This window comes from Talpa occidentalis, unplaced genomic scaffold, assembly GCF_014898055.3.
Source record: "Talpa occidentalis isolate TD23 unplaced genomic scaffold, MPIMG_talOcc4v2.1 talOcc4.17, whole genome shotgun sequence".
NCBI classification, from domain to species: Eukaryota; Metazoa; Chordata; class Mammalia; order Eulipotyphla; family Talpidae; genus Talpa; species Talpa occidentalis.
This window is the reverse complement of record NW_023601754.1, coordinates 51,089,528-51,112,863: the sequence shown is the minus strand read 5'-3', so window position 1 is coordinate 51,112,863 and position 23,336 is coordinate 51,089,528. Positions and strand designations below refer to the sequence as shown.

The window sequence follows — 23,336 nt, the reverse complement described above, 5'->3', positions numbered from 1 at the left end:
CCCTTCTGGCACTGGGCACACACTGGCGCGCTGGCCCGGGCCCCACCAGGGCCAGCCTCCCCCCCTCCATGTCATGGCCTGGCTCCCCCTGTGCGCAGCAGGTCCGGGGCCTCGTGCTCCCAGCCGGGCTGGGCCGGAGCCGCAGCAGGTGACCTGCGGGCCGCAGCGCTCGGCAACTGGGGTGCGGGCAGAGGAGCCCCCCTCACTGGGCGGAACACCGAGTTTGGGGATCCAGCGCTCAGGTCAGGCGAGTGGGGCGAGAAGCAGCCGCCAGCTCTGATGTTACCCACAGGCGTTTATTCAAGAACCGGAGCCCAACCGCGAGCGCGTCCCGGGGAAGCCAGTTTGCCCGGCCCAGTGGAAGGCGGGCAGGCCGGTGGGGCTGCCTGGGGCTCCGGCCGGCGGACACGCTGCGCCAGCCGCCGGGTCCTGCACAAAGGCCGGGTTTCCAGACCGAAGCTTGCAAGGCAGCGCGGGGGCTGCCGTCGGGGGGCTGCTGCCCGCCCCGGGCAGGTCACCCACGCTGTGGCAGCGGCGGGGCCACGGCCCCTCACGGACGCTGGGCAGCTCTGGGCGCCCCCAACTCAGGGGGCCTCGGGCCGGTGGCTCCTCCTGTGCACGACCAGCTGCGACTTCCAGTCGAAGCCGCGGCCGCAGTCGCCGCAGCAGTGGCGGCGCTGGCCGGCGTGGCCCTTGCGGTGGATGACCAGCTGCGACTTCCAGCTGAAGCTGCGGCCGCACTCGTCGCAGGCGTAGCCGCGCGGGCCCGCGAGCGCGCGCCGGGGGGGTCTCGGGGGGCCGGGCTCGCGGGGGCGCGGCGGCGGCCTCTCGGGGCCCCCCGCGCCCCGGCCGCCCGCGTGCGAGCGCTGGTGGATGACGAACACCGCCTTCCAGTCGAAGCCGCGGCCGCACTGCTCGCACGTGTAGGGCGCGCTCCGCGCCGCGCCCCCGTGGGGCCCCGGGCCCGCCCGGCCCCCCCAGTCCCCCGGGCCAGGGACCCGCGGCGGGGGCTCGGGGCTGCTGGGGGGGCCCTCGCGGCCGGCGGCCTCTGCTCCCGGGGGCGGGGCGGGGGGGGGCGGCGGGGCCCGGGGGCCCGGGGGGCTGTGCCCGCGGCCTCCGCGTGCAGGGGGCCCCGAGCCCCCCGCCCCCCGCGCGGCACCCGGGGTCCCGGCGCGCAGCTCACCCGCCCGGAGCCGGCTCTGGCCCTCGGGTCCCGCGCGCAGGGCACCTGGCGCCGACTCCGCGGGCGCGTCGGGGTGGGGCCGGGCAGCCCTGCTGGGGGCAGGGGCGGTCAGGAGGGGCGCCCGGGGGCGAGGGCCGGCGCGGGGCGCGGGGCGCGGGCGCTCACCCAGGGAGACCACGGAGCCGTACTCCTCCAGCAGCGCGTCCCAGTAGCGCTCCTTCTGGGTCGGGTTCAGCAGCCCCCAGGGCTCCTGCGGGACGGGCGTCAGCGCCGGGGCGACCCAGCCTCACCTGGGCGTGCCCAGAGCGCTTCCGCCGCCCCACTGCCCCCTTCAGCAAGAAGTCAGGGGCTGAGGCTCCCGGCGCTCTGGGGAGCCACGGCCCGGCCGGGCATGGGCTGCTCAGCCGGGCCTCCCAGTGCTGGGGCCGACGCAGAGGGTCAGGGACGGCGCCTGGGGCTGAGCCGCCGGCCTGGGCGGGAGGGCAGCCAGCACCCCGGGACGGAGGCCTGTGGGCCAGCAGGGACAGGGTGGCGCTGGGCTGGTCCTGGCTGTGCCGGGGCGATTGTCCCTGCCTGGCTGCCGGTCGCCCTCCTCAGCCCCCAGGGCACCACCCGCCATCAGGAGCCTGCTGGGCGGGGAGAGGACCCGGCCTCGGCGCCAGGCATGCGGGGAGCCTGCAGGCACGGGCCTGACCAGCAGGACTCGGAAGCCACCCTTTTTGCCACCCATGCGAGGGGGCCAACGGGCCAGTCCCGGCACCTCTGCCGGGTCCACACGGCCGGCTGCATCCAGGGCCGGGGCTGGAGACCCGGAGACCCGCGGGAGGAGGGCATGTCCTTGAGAGAAGGTCCCCTTTCTGACCCCGGGAGTCCGGGAGGCCCCCAGCCAAGTGGCCGTCAGAAGCACCCGCCCTGGGCCATCTTGCCCCTCCCACCTGCACAGGAGGTCCCAGTCTCCAGGGGTTAGCTGAGGACCCAGAAAGGAAGCCGCCTGCTCCCCGAACAGCCTCCAGACCAGCTCTCCCTGGCCGGAGGCCCCAGTCCTTCCCAACAGGGCGAGACCCCCAGCTCCACGACCCGCCGGGGCGCCCGACACCCACTCCACTCTGGACCCAGCGCATGGGAGCCCTGGCAGGGGCCAGGACAGCAAGGGGATGGATACTAGTCCCCAAGGACGCACCGGGGGCCCGGGCCTGCTGCCGGGCTGCTCACCTGGATCCTGGGTGGGTGGAAGGTGGAGGAAGCCGGGTCCTGGGGCCCGAGGTGCCCCCCTGGGCTCAGGGCTGTCGCCAGGGGGCTGGAAGGTGCTGGGGGTGAGGCGGGTAGGGTCAGGAGCGGCCACCAGGCCAGGACAAGCCAGTGCTGGCGCTTGCGCCCTCTGCCCTGTGCACCGCGCTGCCCTGGGCTCCCCCGGGGCAGCGGGCAGTCCCTCTGGGGTCTCGTGCACCCCGGACCTCCTCTCCCGCGCAGCCCTGTTCCCACACAACCTCCAGTTGCGGGAGTCGCAGGTGCCGCCCTCACCCGCTTCCTGCGCGTCAGGGTCCGGCTCCTCCTTCACGCTGCAGCCAAGGGGGGCAGGGCCCGGCCCCTGGGTGTCCGGGGGGGCCTCCTCAGGAGCCCCGGGGCGTTCCTCTGTCTCTGAAGGGTGGGGCGTGTCTGTCCTCTGGGCGGCGGCCACCTCCCGCCGCAGGACCTGGGTGGAGATCTGGGGAGCGCAGGCCGGTCACAGAGGCTCCGGGCTGCGTGTCCCCCGGGAGCGCCGGCCGCACTCACCCAGCCCAGCAGTGGCCCAGGGTCCTGCCCCAGCCCCTCCACCAGGGCGGCGGCCTCCTCGGGGCTGCCCGGCCGCTGGCCCTGCACCCAGGCCCGGATCTCGGGGGGCAGCGCGCCCAGGAACTGCTCCAGCACCAGCAGCTCCAGCATCTGCTCCTTGGAGCGCGCCTCGGGCCGCAGCCACCGGCGGCAGAGCTCGCGGAGCCGGGCCAGGGCCTCGCGCGGCCCCGCCGCGTCCCGGTAGCGGAAGCCCCGGAACAGCTGGCGCGCGGCCTCCGGCTCCTCCAAGCCCGCTGCGGGGCCCCCGGGGGGCAGGCTGCGGGCGCCCGGCGGCGGCGGCATCGCGCTGGGAGTCCCGGCCGGCAAGAGGAGCCTGCAGGGAAGGAGCGGTGAGGACGCGCCCGGGGGTGCGGCGCGCCCCGCCGGGCACGGTCAGCAGACAGGACGCTGGGGCGCAAGGGGGAGTCTGAGAGCGCGCCGCGGGGGTGCCGGCCCGCAGGCCGCGCCCCCAAAGCGGGTGGGCGGGGCTCCGGGAGGTGGTGGGGGTGGGGCGAGGAGGGGGGAGCGCGTCCGCGGCGGGCGGCCCTCCCAGAGGCCCCGCCCCTCGCTGAGGGAGCCCCGCCTTCTGGAGGCCCCGCCCCTCGCCGAGGTAGCCCCGCCCCTCGCAGGCAGCGCCAACCCCCTCACGGAGATGGCCCCACCTCCGAGGAGGCCCCGCCCCTCCGGAGAGCCCCTCCCGGGAAGCCACGCCCCAGCGGATAGGCCCGCCTCCACGGAGGCCCCGCCCCTCGTTTAGGTAGCCCCGCCCCTTGAGGCCCCGCCCCTCGCAGGCAGAGCCACACCCTCACGGAGAGGGCCCCACCTCCAAGGAGGCCCCGCCCCTCCGGAGAGCCCCTCCCGGGAAGCCACGCCCCCAGCGGATAGCCCCACCTCCAAGGAGGCCCCGCCCCACCGGAGAGCACCTCTTCGGGAAACCACGCCCCCAGGGGATAGCCCCGCCTCCAAGGAGGCCCCGCCCCCCACGGAGACAGCCCGACCCCGACCCCCGCTCAGTTCTAGGGCGCACAGGGGCCCGAGGCACATCCGGGAATGGCGCCGCCCGCCCCCGCGCCTTCCTCTGGCCAATCACGCGCCCGTTCCGAAAGCCCGCGGACTACGTTTCCCATGAGCCTCCGCAGGAAAGGACGGGCGCGGCCGCCTCCCGTTTCATAGGCCTGTCTGACGGGCGCCCCGCCCCTTAGAGGAACGTGCAGGCCGCGGGGCCCGGGGGTCTCTCCCCTGACTGGCGGCCACTTCTCTGGGCATCCGAGCCCTGGACTCACCAACGGCTGAGACGGCCGGGACCTTGGACTCCTGCGCATGTGCACATCGGGCCCGTTCCTATTGGCAGGCGTGGTGAGGGCGCGGACGTTCCAGCCAATCAGAGCTGCGCTCGGCCCGGCCCCCGCCCCCACAGGCATGTTCTCCCCGCCCAGCCATCCCCCTGGCAACCGCAGGGCACTTCCGCTCTCTCCACGGCAACGGCCGGAGCGTCGCCCGTCGCCCGCAGGAGGGCGGAAGTGGGGGCCCGGCGGCGCAGACCGGCGGCAGCGCCCCGGCGGGGGAAGGCGCCCCGGCCCGCCGCCCACCCTGGGAGGACGCCCGCGAGGCTGACGCCGGCGCGGAGCAGGCGGGGGTGCCCTCGGCCTTCCGCTCCCGCCGGGGCGACCTGCGCTCCTCAGCGGGCGGCGGAGCTCCGCTCCCACCGTCAGGCGCTCGAGCCGCAACTTACCGGACCCCGAGGCGTGTCCGTCGGCGTCGGAGCCCGGGCGGCTACGCGGGGCGCCAGCTTGGGGCTGGGGCCGCGCCACCCCGCCGTGGTGCGGTCGGTTGGACCGTCCCGCGGCGTTGTCTGTCTTCTGGGGAAAGCAGGCCCCGCAGGAACGGCTCCCCCGGCTGCCCCCTCCCGTGCGAGGCCGGCATCCGGGCCCGCTGGGTCGTGCCCGGAGTTAGGCTGCTGGGACCGACCGCCACCCACCTCTGTGCCAGCTCAGGGCAGCCGGCGCTCTGCGACACGGGCCTGACCCGTGGGGTTTCATTTTCTCCCCGCGGCTCTGCTTTCACATCAGCTAACGGCACGTGGGAAATGCGGGGGTACTAAGGGTCGCGACCGAGGGACTCGTGCGCTGCGAACTGTGGCATCCACGGGGCCTGACACCAACGCCCTACCACAGAGCTGTAGCAAGGTTTCAGGAAAACGGAAGGCTTTCGGTGGCGTGGAGGCAGCACCTGCACCTCAGCGCCGATAAGGGGCCGGCGGCACTTGTCTTTCCTGCATCGGTGACAGCATTCTGTCACCAACCTGCTGGGGGGGCTCCTTGCTGTGGCTTTAGAATCAAGACACATGTCCAGTCCACCAGCTTAACCAGAGCAGAAAGCCCGGTGACTCACTCACAGCGTGTTCAGGGTTCATTGACAGCAGAAAGAACAGGCAGGACAGGCCTAAAATGACCACAGGTAGTGGGAAGGGCACTTGAGAAGGGGGGAGCAACTGAGGGGAGGCATCAGTGGGGTGGGGAGTGCTCCAGATAGACTGGGCCCCCACTTGCAGTCACCAGATGCTTCTGCTCCTGAAGACCATGGGTTCACCAGAGGCCTGGGTGGGGGTCTGCAAGGTGAGGGCAGCACAGCCTGAGGTAGATGTGACCTGCACGCAGAGGGAGGCAGCCTGGGGAAAGTGCCGATCACTGGTTGGGGCTGAAGCACACCTGCGGGGCCCACTGGGTGGGTACACGCCTGCTTGAGGATCTGGGGGAGCCAGGTCCCATCATGTCCCCTCTGCAGGAGGCCTGTGAGGTCCCAGGGGTGGGGGGCGGGGCCGCAAGTGAGGGGATAGGACAAGGCTGGTAAGGTCAGCCGTCCTGGTCACATGGCCTCAGACTGCCAGCCTGCCCAACTCCCGGTGCTGCTGCTGCTGCGGTGGGTTCATCGCTGTTCCCTGCCAGGGTCTCTGCCCCTTGCACCTCCTCTGATGCCCCGTGGCCCTGACCAGCACCCCACCTCCACCTCTCCTGAGTCCACAACCCATCTCAGTGGCAGGTCTGAGTCGCTCCAGCACCAGGGGCAGTCGCTGCTCACACACGTTATCAAAATGAAACTTTTATAAGCCTCTGGAGACTGATTCTGTCAAACCTCCGCACACGGCCTGCAGCGTGAGGGGGGCTGCGCTCCCAGATCAGCATGACAATTCCAAATGACATCCTGTTTCCATCTCTAGGCTTTCGCCCCCACAGGTGAGGCGTGACTGGCGAGAGCCACAGGAAGCCCACTGCGGCAAGCTGCATCGCCTCAGTGCTCCCCGGGCGGGGTGACACCAGGGCTGGGTGTCGGGAGGGCACTACACACACACCCGAGGCGAGGAAATAAGCAGCCCATCGTCTCCTCGGAAACAACTGCTCTGGTCAGGGCTCAAACTGCAACAACCTTGCTGATGAAAGGGCATGTCCAATGCGGAGGTTTAGGCAGAAACTGAACGAACTGGCACAGTGGTCCGACCAAGGCCACCATCCTTGAGCTGCGCCCCCATCACCCCTGTGGATCTCCCACGTCTGGGGAGCCCGGTCCAGCCCCACTGGGCTCCTAAAGGCTGGGTCAGTGGCCTGGGTTCAAGTACCGGCTCTCCTGTGTGCAGCTCACGGCTGCCTCTGCTCACCAGTGTCTCCTCCGGCAGGTGCCAGCCTATGCGACCAGCTCCCGGGCTGCCAGGGGACTTCAAGCCCTGCATACAGGCGGGGCGGGCATGTTTGACCCTCATCAGGATCCTGCCTCATCGGGGGCTGCAAATGCCCTCCTGAGCCGAAATCTGAGCTCAGGCTGAGCCCTTCCGAGGCGGCCACCCGGGACCCCGCCCGGCACACTCCCGGGAAGCCCTGGGGCGGCCTGGATCGGCGCAGCCGCTGGCCAAGCACCAAGCGTCCAGTCCCGATGTGAGGAAGCACCTCCCAGCGCCGCCACGCCCGCCATCGCGGATGGCAGAGAGCAGGTGCGGGCTCCTCCGGGGGACAGGCCTGCCGCCCGCCTCAGACCTGCGCGGACCTGGCCCCCGCGGACGGGCCAGGGCCAGGAAGGGGCCCGGCCACCCGCCCGGGAGCTGCGTCTGCGGCGCCCCCCGGGGCCGCTCGGGCCGGGGCCTGCGCCCGGGGCCTGCGCGCCGCCTTCTCCCCGGTGTGGACCCGCTGGTGGTGGAAGAGGGCCGGGCGCTCGCGGAAGGCGCGGCCGCACTGCGCGCACACGAAGGGCTTCTCGCCCGTGTGGATGCGCCGGTGGCTGAGCAGCACGGCGCCCTTGGCGAAGGCCTTGCCGCAGTCCCCGCAGCGGAAGGGCCGCTCGCCCGTGTGCAGCAGCTGGTGCTGCGTGAGGTTGGAGCTGTGGCTGAAGGCGCGGCCGCACTGCGCGCAGGCGAACGGCTTCTCGCCCGTGTGCACGCGCTGGTGCTTGAAGAGCGAAGAGCCCTGGCTGAAGGCGGCGCCGCAGAGCGCGCAGGCGAACGGCTTCTCCCCGGTGTGCGTGCGCTCGTGCTGGATCAGGTGCGAGTTGCGGCAGAAGCGGCGGCCGCAGCGCGCGCAGGCGTAGGGCCGGCCGCCCGCGTGGATCTTGCGGTGCTGGCTGAGGTTGGAGCCGTGGCTGAAGGCCTTGCCGCACTCGGCGCAGCGGAAGGCCTTCTCGGCCGTGTGGATGCGCTGGTGCCGCACGAGCGACGAGCTGTGGCGGAAGGCCTTGCCGCAGGCCGGGCAGGCGTAGGGCGTCTCGCCGCTGTGGATGCGCTGGTGCTGCGTCAGGTGCGACGTCTGGCTGAAGGCCTTGCCGCACTGCGCGCAGGCGTAGGGCCGCTCGCCCGTGTGCGTGCGCAGGTGCTTGAGCAGATCCGAGCTCTTCACGAACACCTTGCGGCAGGCGCGGCACTCGAAGGGCTTCTCTCCCGCGAGCAGGCCGCTGCCCGCCTGCAGCGCCTCCCCCAGCTCCTCCCAGGTCGGCGGCTCCGGGCCGGCGGGGGGGCTCCCGGGCGCGGGCCAGACCGTGCCCCGGCCCGGGGCCCCACTGGCGTCACCCACCTCGAGGCCGGCGCCTCGCCGGGCAGTCCTGCCAGGGGTCTGCTTCCCGGGCGGGCCGCCCTCGGGAGCCCTCAGCGGGGAGGTGAGTCGCAGGCTGACTCCCGCCCCCTGACGGCCTGCGCCCAGCAGCAGCTTTTCCCAGTAGATCACGGACACCCCGCTGGGCTTTCTCTCCTGACAGGGCGCAGGGCCCCACCGACACTCCCGGCGCTTTTCCAGTCCCCGGACAGCATCCCCTGAGCGGAGGGCCCCAGGCGGCACCCGAGACGGGGCTTCCAGGAAAGTTGTCAGCAGCGTCACTTCTCCAGAAACCTCTCCATCCTTGGCCGGGTGCTGGGAACCTGCAGGCAGACAGGGCGGATGCCAGCATGTCCCGGCCAAGAGGTCGTGACCAGGGCCGAAGGCTGTGGACACTGTATACCTGATGGTGAACTGGCCACCACGCTCTCCCCCAGCCCAGGCCCGCAGCGGCCTGGTGGAGACTGTGCCCAGGCTGGGTCAGGGCCAGCCACTGCAGGTGTTATGAAAACACGAGTGAATGAGGAATTGAATCCTTCAGGGACGCGCTGGTGAAGACAGACGGGGAAACACCACGGAGAGTGATTCACCATGGTGCTCTGGGGGCAGCGGGGACGCTAGGAGAGGCTGACGGTGGAAACGGAATGGGAGGCGGGAGGAAGTGTGTCCCGGAGGGGCAGGAGGGGAGAACAGAAGTTTGGCCACAGAGTGGCCCAAGCCCACCCCGCTCCTACTCACCGGGGCTGGGCCTCCTGTGGGAGCTCCTGGTCATGGCCACGTCCATCCCAGCAAGAACCCAGGGATCCTCACCACGCTCCAGCTGGGCGATCACATGGGGGCGGGAGACGGCAAGTCCTGTGAGGAGGAGCATGTGAGGGCCCCGCGGAGGCCGACCCAGAGCCGGGGCTTTGTGATACGCATAGCATCATAGACACAATCGAGGAACCCAGTGATCTCACAAGTTGTCCCCACCAGGAGAAGCATGTCAGGGGACGCCTGAGGAAGGGGACGCTCAGCCAGTGAGGGAGGCTGCTCACTGTGGCCAGAGGGCGAAGGGTCAGTGCCAGCAGCCCAGTCTGGCAACCTCAGATCCTTACCCAGGGAGGCGACGAGGGCAAAGTTCTCCAGCATCACCTGATGGTACAAGGCCCGCTGGGCTGCGTCCAGGAGCCCCCACTCCTCCTGAGAGAAGTACACGGCCACGTCCTCGAAGGCCATCAGGTCCTGCACCGGCAGATGCGGTGAGACGGTCACGGTCTGGGCTGCAGCTGCGTGACCAGGCCCGAGCCCCCGCCCCCTTCCTCTCCATGGATGTCCCACGGGCACTGGCCACCCTGGCCGTGACCGCCTCCACCTGGGGACAGAGCCCCTGCCCTTCACCTGACACGCGGCCCCTCATGTTCACGACCCCGTGTGCGGCGGCGCCACCCCTTCAGCTGCTCTGGCCCAGGGACAAGCATCGAGGGGCGCCCTTCTCCCCGACACTGGCTCGCCCCAGCCTACCAGGCCGCCGCCCACCCTCCCGGACCCACGGCCGCCCTGGTGGGGCCCGCAGGGGCACGAGCTGCCCGCGGCGAGCCGCGGGTCCCTCCCAAGCTCCGACCCAGCGCGGACCCCGCCGGGTCGGGCGGCCTCGGGCCCGCGCTCTGCCCCGCGCCGCCGACCCCCGCGCCTTCCTTCGAGGCCGGGTGCCCCTCACCTGCGCCGGGGCCGCCGCCGCCATTCGCGCCTGCCGTCGGGGCGGCCGGCCGGGGCGCCGTCGGGCGCGGGGCTCCGCGTCCCGGGCCGTCAGGCGCGCCGCCGCCCAGGGCGCCGCCCCCGGGGCGGCCGCCGACGCCGGGGAGCACGTGGCTGCGGCCGCCCGGGCCCGCGGGCCGCCCAGCACCCGGGGGGCCGCGGCGCGCGGCGGGCGGCGGGCGGGAGCGGCGGGGCGGCGGGCGGGCTCCGCGCACGCCGTCCTCGCGGCCCCCGGCGTCCCGGGGGCGCGGCGCAGGGCCCGGCGCGGCGGCGGCCCCGGGCGAGCGACCGACGCGGCGGCGAAGTGACAATCCGGGCGCGGAGGCCCCGCCTCGGGCGCCCATTGGCCCCGGCGCGCGCGACGCACGCGCGGCGCCTCCTGGGAGTCGTAGTTCCGGACGCCGCGCCGCGCGGTCTCCACGGCAACGGCTAAGCGTCGCCGCGCGGGCCGCCGGGAAGTGGAGTCCGGCCGCGCCGCCCTCGCAGTGACCCGGCTGGGAGGGGGCGACGGCCGCGACGCCCGAAACGCAGGCGCGCCTGAGGGCCCTGAGGGCCCAGCCGGGCGCAGGGAGGACCTGTGCTTCGGAGACGACGCCGGGGGCAGCCAATGCTTGTCGGGGCCTGTAGGCCGCCTGACCTCGCTGCCTCGGTCACGACTCACCAAACGCTTTTGCACAGCCCGCGCCCCACGATGGTCCTTCTGCAGACTGGATTCTCCGATGGTCAGCAGTTCGCACCTGGCTGTGGCCTCCATGGCTCTGCACAGCGTGCATCTGCCCCCCTAGCTGTGGACTGTGCTTCCAAGCGCCTGATGGCGGCAGCGAGTACAGGCTCCTGTAGCGCCCCAGGAACCTCACGTTGGGCACATCACCACTGCTGGGCACACACCCACGCATAACAGACCCACACACATAATTTAATGCCAAATGCACTGACAACATAAATATAAGGACCCAAACCACGAAACTCGTAGAAGAAAACAGTGGTAAATCTTTATTTGTAACACGAAAACAAAAAAATGGGTAAGTTGGATTTTATCAAAATTTGAAGTATTCGTATACCACAGGACACCACCCAAAAAAATGAAAACCCAACTTACAGAATATTTGCAAGTTGCATATCTGAAAGGGCTTAACATCGTTTCACATTCAGAATACATGCTAGTGGTTGCTCAGAAATCTGAAAGCATGATCGTTACATCTTTTGGCAATTCCACTCCTAGATACAGTAAAAAGAGTTGAAAACAGGGACTCAAAATCGCTTGTACACCGAAGTTTACTGTGTTATTCAGAAAAGCTAAAAAGGTGGAAGTAACCCTAGACCACCAGATGGTGAATGGACAAAACATAAAATGATGGATCCACACGATGGGATATTTATTACTTACCTATTAAAGGAACAAACACAGGGGCCTCCCTGGTGGCACAGGGATTAAGTCTCAGCCCTTTGAACTATCCGCAGCCTCTGGAGCACAAATTCCATCCCCGGCCAGAGAGCTACCCACATGGCACAGCAGACCTCTCCTGTCTCCCCACTGCTCCCCTCAGCAGTGGATGTCAGCCGATCCACCTTTTGTGCTCTCCACTCTGTTCCTGGGGAGTCCTCTCACCCCCACCCCCCACACACACACGTCTGGCCTGCACCTCAGTTCTTGTGCGTATAAATACATAAAATCTTTTTTTTTTTTTTTTTTTTAAAGATTTATTTATTTATTTATACATACAAGCACTGGGTACAGTCAGAAGCACAGGAGGGCGAGAGAATTCACCAGAGCCAGAGCGGGGAGCAGAGCAGGCAGAAGGACCGAAGTACACTGCTGAGGGGAGCAGCGGGCGGCAGGAGAGGTCTGTGCGCCATGTGGGACCCTCCTCCGGTGGCCGGGGAGCAGCCGGGGATCGAACTGGCACTGCAGAGTCTGCCGGCAGCTTTGCAACCCAGCGCTCAACCGCTGCGCCACCGGGGAGGCCCAATACATAAAATCTTTAAAAAATTATAGGAACAAATGTTCTTTTTACTGATGGGTGTGCTAACATGGACGGGCCTTGAATATACTAAGAGAAATAATCCAGGCACGAGGGGCCTATGATTATACACTTCTGCTGAAATGAAGCAGATAAAATAGGCAAATGCAGAGTAATGTTGTTACAGGGAAGGGAGAGGGGCACCCCAGACTCGCACAAACCTGCCTGCTCAAAATAGGTTCTGCCATTCGCGACATCAACACAAAACATAGGAGACCTTAATGAAAATGAACTTTAATACAATTAGTAAACAACACAGGAAAGGCAAAGAGTATAATTTCTAAATCAAGCACCGGAGTCACCCGTCCCCTCATGGGTGAAAATCCATCCAAGCAGGACTGGCCCAGAGCAAGGCCCCAAAGCTGCCACAGTCTAAAGCACCTTGCAGGGGGGACCCACAGAAAAGGGTCAGAAACAACCACACAAGTCTGGGAGGAAAAGAGCAAAATCAAGACAAAACCGGCACTGCCCCCCCCCCTACTACAAGGCAGCGGGCTTCTCCTCCTGCCTGGCTCCACGAGCCTCCCCCAGGGCGCCTGCGGCTCCGTCCTGCTCCTTCCCAGTCTCTGGGAGCCTCTTCTCCCTGCTCAGCTCCGCCTCCCCTGGGTGGGGCAGGTAACCCGGATCCCCCTTTCCTGGGGATCCCCTGTTACATGGGGGATCAGGGTTTCCCAGGGGCCCGAGAGGTAAAGGGGGCCCTTCGCGAAACCCGCTGGCGCCGGGAGGCTCCGCACCGGCCGCGAGGCCCCGAGGTGCAGGCGGCGGCGGTCAGCGGGCTCCGACGGCCGGGAGGCCGCGCCGCTGAGGGCGGAAAGCGGCCGCGCGCAGCCTGGGCGGGGAGAGCAGGCCCGAGGGGCGGCGGGCCGCGGGCAGAGGGCGGGCGCGGCGCCGGGTCCAGGCGGCCGGACAAGACCCGGTCCCTCAAGGGGCGCCGGCCGGAACGGAGGAAGCCGGCTGGGGGGCCGCGCGGGGGAGGGGCGGCGCGCCGCGGGCGGGACAACAGGGCGCCGTCGGGGGGAGGGGGGCACCCCCCACCCGCTTCGGCCCAGGCCGCGCCTCCGACCCGCCCCTTCAAGGCGCCGCGGCCCCGCCCCCGCCCCCATGTCCCAGGACTCCTCGCGGCGCGGCCGGGCCGCCAGGAAGCGCCGGGACGGAAACTACATTGCCCAGAAGGCGCCGGGCCGGAAGCCGCTCACGGGCCAATCGGCGCGGAATTAGGCCGCGCGCGGGCGGGACTTCCGGGTCGCCGGGTTTGCTCTTGACAGGTCGCCGCGCGCCGCCCTTGGGCCGGACGCCGAGGCCGCTCCGCGGCTGGCACCCGAGGGCGCAGGGCCATGGGGCGCTGACGCCGCGCCGAGCCCCGGGCCGGGCCGATGGCGGCGGCGCCCGGGCCGCTGGCGCACGTGAGTGGAGGAGCCGCGGCGCCGAGCCCGGGCCCCGGGCGCCGTGGCCGGGGGGCGGGAGCGGGCGCGGCCAGGTCGCCCCGCGCGGGGCGAGCGGCACCACTGGCGAGCGCGGGCCTCTGGAGATGCGCCCGGGAAACCCGCGCCCCGGGGGTGCTGGCAGCGGGTCCGGGAGCAGACGGGCCCGCTTGGCGTTTGTGGGAGGCTGGGGAGGAGCAGCCGGGGCGGTGCCTGGCAGGCGACGGGGCACACGGTGACCGCACCGGGGGGGGGGGGGGGGGGCCTGCACTGGAGCTCGGGGGGCAGGGGCCGGGGTCAGAGGTGGTGCTGGGCAGGGTCCCGGCCCCGGCCCGGGCGCTTCATCCTGAGCTCACTCTGACCTTTTTCCTTTTTTGCTGCTGTCCTTGGGCCTGGTCAACTCAGTTGTCCCGGTCGTGGCGGGGCTGGGGGACGTTTAAGGACGTGGCCGTGCACTTCTCCCGGGAGGAGTGGGAGCTCCTGGACGAGGCTCAGCGGAGCCTGTACAGCGACGTGATGCTGGAGAACTTGGCCCTTGTGTCCTCGCTGGGTGAGGCCCTCCACCGACCCCCCGGGGTCCTATTCCGGGCCCTGCGTTTCTCCTCATCCAGGTGCTGCCTCCTCCCCGGAGCCCCAACAGCTGCTTCTGCAGCTTTCCTGGGAAGGGCTCCGGGCCAGGAGTCCCATTCCCACTGCCCGTCTGTCCAGCCAGTGGCACCGCTAACCTTTCCTGTCAGACCTTCCCAGGGGCCTGGCCGTGCAGGCCGGCAGACACGGCAGTGGTCACCGCACAGGGGACAGCTGGCCTTTTACTGAGCACGCCTCCGAGGCTAAGTGCGACTGGAGATTCCTCCCCAGTGCCAACCTGATGGGCGTCCCTTGGTCTGTCACGGAGAAGTGTTCTCAGTTACCCAACCTGTCTTCCGGCCAGGCCTGGCAACTCCCAAGCCCTGTGCAGTTCGCCCTCTCCCTGCGCCCTGGAACAGGACAGGAGCCTTGGGTGCCTGGCAGAGTGCACGTGGCTCCGCAGGAGCGGCCTCGAGGGGCCCTGGCTGTGGCAAGTAGGAGCTGGGGCAGAGGTTGTCATTGTGCCAGTCGCAGCACCATACACCCACCTTCCTCCCTTCCTCTGAACACTCCGCCTCTGGCCCGCTGCACTCACACCCAATGCTGGATGATGGACGACCCCCGTGCCCAGATCACCGAGTCTCCCCACTCCCCCTTGCCAGGGCCATCCGCATCGGCCTGTCATCGGTGCGTTATGAAATACGCATGTAGCGGCACAAAACCTGGGAGCAACACAGGCCCAGTTGTGCTGGGTTTTCCTAGGCTGGTGCCTATTTTTCTCTGTTGTTTCCAGTCAGAAATCTCCCAGGGCTGCCTGTGCTGGCCCTGCTGAAAGCTAAGGAACGAGTTGGAGTCCCGGCCTTGTCTCTAACCCAGCATTTGTCGCAGGTTGTCTAGGTGGCCTGGGGGACGCGGAGGCCCCTCCTAAGCCGGTGACGAGCCACAGACGCCACCTGTCAGAGAAGCCGTTTATGTGTGGAGGGGCCGGAGAGAACGTTCCAGCTACCGTAGGCCGCCTCCAACGCCAGGCCGCCCGCAGGGAGGGGGAGCCAGCCGGGAACCCCAGGCACCGGGAGGCCGCCCCGCCCCGCGCCAGCTGCCCGCAGCGGCAGGAGGGCCACACCCCGCAGCGGACCTTCAAGTGCAGCGGCTGTGGGAAAGCCTTCCTGAAGGCCTTCTCCCTCCTTGACCACCTCGTCACGCGCTTCAAAGAGCGACCCTCCAGATGTCCAGCAAGGGGAAACGCTTCCAGGCAGAACTTAACCCGTGCTAATCAGCAAGCAGTTAATGCTGGCGAGCCGTCCCATGTGTGCCCTGAGTGTGGGAAGGCCTTCAGCCACCTGTTTCAACTGAGGACACATCAGAAGGTTCACGATGGAAAAGCACATCACAGCTGCAGTGAGTGCGGGAAGGCCTTCACCCGCAAACACTCGCTCGTTCAGCATCGCAGAGTTCACACTGGAGAAAGGCCTTTTGAGTGTGACCAGTGCGGTAAAGCCTTCACTCGCAGCTTCCACGTTGTTCGACACCAGAAGGTTCACAACACAGAGAGGCCTTACGAGTGCAGACAGTGCCGGCGGGTCTTTAGTTGCATCTCCAACTTTGTGGAGCACCAGAAAATACACTCCGGAGAAAGGCCCTATGAGTGCAGCGAGTGCGGGAAAGCCTTCATCAACAGCTCCCACCTAGTCAGACACCAGAAAGTTCACGACACAGAAAGGCCTTTTGAGTGCCGTGAATGTGGGAAAGCCTTCCGGCAGACCTCCAAGCTCATTCTGCATCAGAGGAGCCACACAGGAGAGAGGCCTTACAAGTGCAGCCAATGCGGGAAGGCCTTCAGCTGCCCCTCCAACCTTGTCCCACACCAGCGGATTCACACTGGAGAAAAGCCTTATGCGTGTGGAGCGTGTGGAAAAGCCTTCAGTCAAAGCTCCGCCCTCATTCAGCACCAGAAGGTTCACACCAGAGAAAGGCCTTATGAGTGCCCTGAGTGCGGGAAAGCCTTCAGCTACAGCTCTAACCTTGGGAAGCACCGCAAAGTCCACACTGGGAAAAGGCCCTACGCGTGCAGTCAGTGTGGCAAAGCCTTCAGTGAAAGCTCCATTCTCAGCCAGCACCAGAGAGTTCACACTGGGGAGAAGCCCTACAGGTGTAACAAATGCGGAAAAGCTTTCCGCTACAGCTCAAACCTCTCTAAGCACCAGAAGGGTCACACCGGGAAGGAGCGTCGTGAGCGGGGTGGCCGCAGGAAAGCCTTTGATCAGAGCCTCAGCCTCCTGCACCACGGGAGAGCTCGAACCAAACAGAGGCCTTAGGTAGGTGCGAGTGTGGGAAGATTAGTTGGGCTCTTTCCTGGTTCACCACAGAAGGACACACTTCTGAGGAAACTTCTGACAGGAGCCTCTGTGAGGAAGACAGGGCCAAAATACACACATCTCCACACCCCTCCCAGAGAGCTTGCCTATGACTGCCAGACAAGTGGAAACTTCCAGGAGCGCCAAACTTTCAAACCCGTCCAGGTGCGTTCCCAAATTACCTCGCCCAGATGCCATGTCACCAGCGGGCAGGACCCCACAGCATGTGCCTATTACCTCACCACACTCAGGGAAGGTGGACTCTCTCCTTACACTCCTTGGAGGGAGCCCCAGGTGGTAGAAGCCTTTGGGGGTGCTCTCCACCTCCCCCCCATCCCCCATTCTCAGGTGATGCCCTGACCTAGCTCCCTCCTGGAGGTGGTGAACTGGTGTCTAAGGATGTCCACAGGCGCCGTCCCTTCTCTGCAGGCAGTGTGGAGCCCATACGATGCTTGCGAGGATGAGGCCAGCCTCCAAATGACCCAACCCTGAGACCTGCCTCGGTGTGATAATAAAGGCCTTAATGTAATGTTGATGCCACCTTGACTCCTGGGATTCTATCCCTTGTGTGTGGAGACTGAGGACAGAACTGGGACCTTACAGTGCAGAGAGAGGAGAGGCTTTGGGGAAGGAGCGCCGACCCCCACAGCAGGAGAGCAAGGAGGAGCCTGAGTGCAGCATAACCTAATCTGCCTTCTGATCAGGCCTCCTGGGACAGACTGAAGGTCTCTGGGCCAAAATCTGTGTCTCAGATGCCAGGACTGCCTTGGGCCCAGAGTTTGGGGAATTGGGTGTTCGTGGTATGAGTCTCCAGCTACATCTGGGTAGCAGGGCTTGGTTCTCTTGTTCCTAGGAATGCCCCACATTCCGCAGCACTGCTTTGGGGGCACTGTTGCCTGGGGCCTGTCCCTGGAGGCGGGTGTCGGTGGATGTGGGATCTACTGGAGCTGGATGAAAACACAAATGGGCGCAAACACTGGGTTTGGGGTCGGGGAGGCAGTGGCAAGTGGAGGACATACAAACTACCACATACCCACTCACTGGAGCAGACTGTATTCAACTCCACATTCAGTGACCCGGTGGAAGTTTCACTACAAAAATTAGCAAGCGGGGGCCTCCCAGTGCCGCAAGGGGTTAAGTCTCAGCACTAAGAATCTATCGGCAGCTGCAGCAGCACCAGTCCGATCCCCGGGCAGAGAGCTACCCACTTGGCGCAGCAGACCTGTCCTGTCTCCCGCTGCTCCCCTCAGCAGTGGATTTCAGCGGATGTGCCTGTTCTGCTCCCCGCTCTGTCTCTGGGGACTCCTCTCACCCGCCCGCACTTCTGGCCTGCACCCGAGTTCGTGTATGCATAAGTAAATAAAATAAATCTTTTTAAAAAAAAAACAACAAAAATTAACAATCATGAAAACCTGATTTGTACTGCTGGCCATATTGGCAGACGGTGACATGGGCCCAGGAGACACCCAGCGCTGCAGTCCTGGGAAGTCCTGCACCGTCGGCTCATCCTCCAGAGTCAACGCTGAGGCCTCCATGGGGTGGTGCGACTCTCGGTGTGCTGCCCGCTGCCGGAGCAAACCACCTGAGGATGCTGGGCCGTCCTTTACCTCACCCGCACGGCTCTCCTCCAAGACATCCTTGCTAGGCAGGACCTGGGACGATGAAAAGGTCTGTGGATGGATAATGGTGACAGCTGCACACAACGTGAACGTATGTGATGCCATTTAACTGGACAATGAAATGCTTAAAATGGCAAAATGTTTAGGATATTCGACAAAAATTAAAAAATTTTAAGCAGCCTAGGAGAGGTGAGGAAATTTACTAAAATGTGGTAGAACACACCTACCTTTTTTTGTTTGTTTTTTAACATTTTATTTATTTACGCATACAAGAGCTGGGGCAGGCCAGAAGGGTTGGGGGCGAGAGGATTCACCAGAGACAGAGTGGGGACAGAACAGGCGGATTTACTGAAACACACTGCTGAGGGGAGCCGCGGGGAGTCAAGAGAGGTCTGCTGCGCCCTGTGGGTAGCTCCCTGGCCGGCTGGGCCTGATAATCAAACTTGTGCTGCAGGGGCTGTGGACAGGCTCATAGGTTGTGTCTTAACCCCTTGCGCCACCAGGGAGGTCCACACCTACTGTTTTCTGAAATCCAAAAACAGGATTCTATTACTGGAAAAGTATCTGTTACTCTATACTTAGTTGCTTCCAGTGCTTAGGTAAAGGAGAAGAGGAAGCATGTTTGTATTCTAATACACTCACAACAGCCAAGAAACGGAGGCAGTTCAAAACTCCATCCGTCGGGGATAGGTAAGTAAGCGCAGTACATCCACGCGCTGGGAAATTATGCAGCCATAAAACAGAATAAAATAGGTTCCTGCTGCTGAACTTTGTGGGCAAATAACTAAGGCCTGCAGGGAACAGGACTTCTAAACTCTGGCTGAAGGTGTTTACCTGTTCTGCTCCCAACACTGTCTCTGATGAACCTACACCCCAGTTCTTGCAGGTATCAATAAAAATTTAAAAATCTAAAAAAAAAAAAAAAAAGGTGTTTATGCTGGAAAGGAAACTGAATTCTGTGCAGGCAAGAGATTTGCTAATGTGCACAAAGCAGAGAGCAACAGGGCGACTCCTGAGGGCACATTTCGCAATACCACCGTGACAGGGAAAGGTCACGCGAGCCAGGCTAGGCGCGAGGTTGGTGCCTAATCCCCAAGCCACCTTCCCGCCAAGGGCATACCACACAGAATCCACCTGTACTGTACTACTGTACCCCTCAAGCATTTAAACTTAGTGAAAAGTCAATAAATGAAAGCGAAAAAAAAAAGGCCACAGACATGATGCAACATGAATAAACCTCACAATTATGTAAGCGATGGAAACTTGCCACAAAGGCTGCACGTCATGTAAGTCCATCCACGTGGAATGTTCAGAAAAGGCAAATATACGGCCGTGAAGCAGATCAGCGGTTTGTGGCAATCATGAACTGACTCCGCAGGGGGGACTTCTTCCACGAGGTCCAGCTTGTGGCCAAAGGGTGCCCATGCAGGGGCTTCCACAAAGGCCAATTCTTTTATACTAAATGTGGTTTACTAAAGAAAAGGAGGTTGAGGGCCTCCTTGGTGCACAGGGGTTAAGTCTCAGCACGAGGAAGCTATCACCAGCCACTTCAGCACGAGTTCGATCCCTGGCCAGGGAGCTGCCCACAGGGCACAGCAGACCTCTCCTGTCTCCCCGCTGCTCCCCTCAGCAGTGGATTTCAGTGGATCTGCCTGTTCTGCGCCCACTCTGTCTCTGGTAAATCTGCTTACCCCCCACACTTCTGAACTGCACTCCAGCTCTTACGTGCATAAATAAATAAATCTTTAAACAACAACAAAAAAAGAGGTTGAAGAAGAAAAACATTAAAAATAAGGCAGGGGCCTCCTCGGTGGCGCAGCGGTTGAGCGCTGGGTTGCGAAGCTGCCCGCGGCCTCTGCGGCGCCGGTTCAATCCCCAGCTGCTCCCCGGCCACCGGAGGAGGGTCCCACATGGCGCGCAGACCCCTCCTGCCGCCCGCTGCTCCCCTCAGCAGTGTACTTCCGTCCTTCTGCCTGCTCTGCTCCCCGCTCTGGCTCTGGTGGATCCTCTCACCCTCCCGCGCTTCTGACTGTACCCAGTGCTTGTGTAAACAAACAAACAAATAATAAATAAATAAACAATACATGCCTCTATAAAACAAATAAATAAAAATAAGGCAGACAAAGACTTAATCAGTCACCGGTCTCAAGAGGCTTCACATTATGGTGAAGTTCAGACAAGGCAGGAGCTATTAGGGTTGACCAGCTCTTCCACATTGAATGGCTATACAGCTCAGCACCACAAAGCAAGGCCTCTCAACAGAAGATCACAGACAATGAAGGTGCTTTCCAAATTCCTGCTGCCCAGTGATGTTGTAGCTGATGCTGATGTTGTAGCTGTGCTGTTAAGGGGGATGCGCTTCCGTCTCTTGCAAATTTTGTTTGTCTCACTGCCTTCTTTTTTTTAAAGATTTATTTATGCATACAAGAACCAGGGTACAGGCCACATGTGCAGGAGGGCAAGAGAATTCACCAGACACAGAGCGGGAACAGAACAGGCAGACTGACTAAAATACACTGCAAAGGGGAGCAGCGGGGAGACAGGAGAGGTCTGCCGTGCCATGTGGGTAGCTCCGCGGCCAGCCGAGATCAAACCTGTGCTGCAGAGGGTGCAGACAGCTTCACAGTGCTAGTGCTGCGCTCAACTGCCTGCGCCACCAGGGAGGCCCTCATTGCTTTTTTTTTTTTTTTTAATTTATTTATGCCCACAAGAACTGGGGTACAGGCCAGCCGTGCAGGGAGTTGAGCGTGTTCACCAGAGACAGAGTGGGGAACAAAACAGGTGGATCATCTGAAATCCACTGCTGAGAGAAGCAGCAGAGAGTCAGGAGAGGTGTGCCGCGCCCTGTGGGTCAGCTCACTGGCTGGGAGTCAAACTCGTGCTGCAGTGACTGCAAATACTTCAAACTGCTGACGCTTAACCCCTTGCACCGCTAGGGAGGCCCTCCATGTCACTTAGTTCTTGAAGATCATTTAATTATGTTAGAATGGGATGTGCCTTACTGGTGACCAACAACCACCACTGATTTCCCACTTCTGTAGTACTCAGTCACTTCTAATTTCACTTCCAGGTCTGTGGGACCTGTCACTGGACATAGCAGCAGTGAATTTTGGATGCTAGTGGCCGTGACAAACAAAACCTAAAACCAAGGCCTCCCTGGGGGCACAGGGTTAGTCTCAGCACTCTGAAGCTATCTGCAGCCACTGCAGCACGAGTTCGATCCCCAGCCAGTTCTTGTGTGCATAAATAAATAAATCTTCAATGAAAATTAGATCAAGCACAAAGGACAGCGAGACTACCACGAGACACGGCACGCACGCGTCGGAAGAGGCTACTGCTGGCACCCAATGCTCCGACCACACTCTATGATGTTCTTCCACTCACGGAATCACCAAACAGGACACAGTCCCCACCGCGGGGCAGTGCTTTACTGTACTCCCAGGGGTTCTCTCCAGTGTGAGTCATTCTCTGCAGAACAAGACAGCAATGGCAGCTTCCAGCTTTGGTCACTCACAATGGCGCAACTGGCTGCTGCAACAGGGTTAAGGCTGAGGCAGCTTTGCCGCTCTAACACTACACTTCCTCCATGGGGCTTGTGTGAAAGGTTTAAGAGTGTTCATGTAGTTACTGCATTTGAACAACTGGTACCTGTTCTAAATTTTTTGGTGCTACTCGAAGCCGAGTCCAGAAGGGGGCGCCACAGCCCTGCTCTTCTCTGTGAACGCCTGCGCGTTAGGGGCAGAGCAAACTCTCGCTCAAGTCTGGGCCACACTCCCAGCCCTTGTAAGGGTTTTTTTCTGGTGCTCAAAGGGATAAGCCCTCTGACTGCAGCATGGGCTGCTGCTTTCTCAGAATGGGGACAAAGGTGAAGACCCACCTGTGTACCCAATGTACTTGGGATTTTTTTCCCCTTCTGAATGCCTTTTTTTTTTAAAGATTTATTTGTTTGTTTGTTGTACAGTCAGAAGCGCGGGAGGGTGAGAGAATTCACCAGAGCTGGAGCGGAGAGCAGCGCAGACTGACGAAGGACACTGCTGAGGGGAGCAGCGGGCGCACCAGGAGAGGTCTGCGCCATGTGGGACCCTCAGCCGGCGGCCGGGGATCGATCCTGCGCTGCAGAGGCTGCGGGCAGCTTCGCAACCCAGCACTCAACTGCTAAGCCACCGGGGAAGCCCCTGAATTCTTTTTTTAAGATTTTTTAAAACACTTTTCTTTTTTTAAAGATTTTTTTTTCATGCATACAAGAGCTGGGGTACAGGCCAGAGATGCAGGGGGTGAGAGGATTCACCAGCGACAGAGCGAGGAACAGAACAGGCAGACCAACCGAAGCACACTGTTGAGAGGAACAGCGGGCGAAACAAGAGAGGTCTGCTGCGCCACGTGGGTTGCTCCCTGGCCGGCCGGGGGTCGAACTCGTGCTGCAGAGACTGCGGACCACACCATAGTGCGGTGCTCAACTCCCTGCCACACCAGGGAGGCCCTTAAGATTTATTTTTATTTATTTATGAATATAAGAACTGGGCTGTAGCCCAGACATGTGGGGGTGGTGAGAGGACCCCCCAAATACGGAGTGGGGAGCAGAACAGGCAGATCCACTGCTGGAGCAGTGAGGAGACAGGAGAGCTCTGCTGTGCTGTGTGGGTCAGCACCCTGGCCGGGGATAAGCTCAGGCCACGGTGGCTGACAATAGCTTGACAGTGCTGAGACTTAACCCCTGCGCCACCAGGGTGGCCCCCATTCTGAAATTTCTTGGTGGCAGAAAAGTGTTTCTGCTCAAAACACTTCTCCAAATGCTGCGCATGTACTTTATCGGGCGTCTCTTTGTTAAGCTCTCTGTGGAAGCTACAAATGTGGACGGGGCAGAGTCTCTGCTTCTGGGGGCAGGCAGGTGCTGCGCAGTGAGAGGGCGAACCATGCCTGAGTCGGCCCCTCTGCAAAGGAAAAGGCCAGTCTCATGGAGGAACAGGTTCTCAGGAATCTCTAAGGACGAGGACAACAGCTCAGGCCACACTAGTGGAGGACCTGGCCACGAGAGCATGAGAAAGACGGAAAGGCAGAGGACAGATGCACTGGCCCCAGACCACCCTCCTCCTTTTCTGCACCCCCCACCTCCACTGGCCTCTGCTCCTCAGCCTGGATTCCCCAAACTCATCTCAGGCTCTCCTTCCACAGACCCATTCTCCAGCCCTTCCCCGGTGCGCATCGCAGTCTGGACATCTGGAAGCCACACCAGAACCCCCTGCACTTTCATGGGTGCGAGTGTCATCTTCGGCCAGAGCCGACCAGATACCCCCAACTCCATAAATACAAAACTCAACTCTTCATCTTCCCTAAAACAGTCTCCTCCAGTTAACCTGTGAGGGCCATAGGCAGCACCCCCTTCTTGCCGACACTGAGGATGGTCCTCCGTCCCCACTTCCTCTCACTCCCTCCCTTCCTCCGCGTGTGCAACAGCAAATCCTATGGGCTCCATCTTCAAAACCTCTGGAAAGCGATCCACTTCTCCCACCTCTCCTGCTTCAATCCTACACGAGCACCATGAAGGCCCCTAAA

At 63.5% G+C, this 23,336-nt stretch overlaps 3 protein-coding genes across 3 annotated transcripts; 1 reads left to right on the top strand and 2 right to left on the bottom strand.

Annotated features, from left to right (window-relative positions):
* Positions 1 to 529: 529 nt before the first annotated feature.
* ZNF446 (zinc finger protein 446) lies at positions 530 to 3,298 on the bottom strand. The gene is given in 7 exon segments (XM_037515643.1): positions 530 to 1,048; positions 1,184 to 1,262; positions 1,265 to 1,272; positions 1,349 to 1,433; positions 2,396 to 2,490; positions 2,705 to 2,888; positions 2,957 to 3,298. Coding segments are annotated over 7 exon segments (1,257 nt in total). The 3' UTR covers positions 530 to 584.
* Positions 3,299 to 7,014: 3,716 nt separating this feature from the next.
* On the bottom strand, positions 7,015 to 9,796 carry ZNF324 (zinc finger protein 324). Its single transcript, XM_037515642.2, has 4 exons — positions 9,764 to 9,796; positions 9,162 to 9,288; positions 8,803 to 8,919; positions 7,015 to 8,387 (listed from the first exon to the last, which is right to left on the bottom strand). Exons 1-4 carry the CDS (start codon positions 9,785 to 9,787, stop codon positions 7,015 to 7,017), a joined length of 1,641 nt encoding a protein of 546 aa, XP_037371539.2. The 5' UTR covers positions 9,788 to 9,796.
* Positions 9,797 to 13,195: 3,399 nt separating this feature from the next.
* On the top strand, positions 13,196 to 17,972 carry LOC119248767 (zinc finger protein OZF-like). Its single transcript, XM_037515641.2, has 3 exons — positions 13,196 to 13,225; positions 13,649 to 13,793; positions 14,699 to 17,972. The coding sequence occupies exons 1-3, from the start codon at positions 13,196 to 13,198 to the stop codon at positions 16,123 to 16,125; spliced, it is 1,602 nt and encodes a 533-aa protein (XP_037371538.1). The 3' UTR covers positions 16,126 to 17,972.
* The last annotated feature ends 5,364 nt before the right edge of the window (positions 17,973 to 23,336 follow it).

What these genes read in the sequence shown, in the direction of transcription:
- ZNF324 (XM_037515642.2), bottom strand. Translation starts at nt 9,787, where the DNA reads ATGGCGGCGGCGGCCCCGGCGCAG. An exon ending in CGGCGGCGGCCCCGGCGCAG is followed by an intron (nt 9,289 to 9,763) that starts GTGAGGGGCACC and finishes CTGCCGGTGCAG; the next exon opens with GACCTGATGGCCTTCGAGGA. An exon ending in CCACAGGAGGCCCAGCCCCG is followed by an intron (nt 8,388 to 8,802) that starts GTGAGTAGGAGC and finishes GTCTGCCTGCAG; the next exon opens with GTTCCCAGCACCCGGCCAAG.
- LOC119248767 (XM_037515641.2), top strand. Translation starts at nt 13,196, where the DNA reads ATGGCGGCGGCGCCCGGGCCGCTGGCGCAC. An exon ending in CGCCCGGGCCGCTGGCGCAC is followed by an intron (nt 13,226 to 13,648) that starts GTGAGTGGAGGA and finishes TGGTCAACTCAG; the next exon opens with TTGTCCCGGTCGTGGCGGGG. An exon ending in GGCCCTTGTGTCCTCGCTGG is followed by an intron (nt 13,794 to 14,698) that starts GTGAGGCCCTCC and finishes CATTTGTCGCAG; the next exon opens with GTTGTCTAGGTGGCCTGGGG.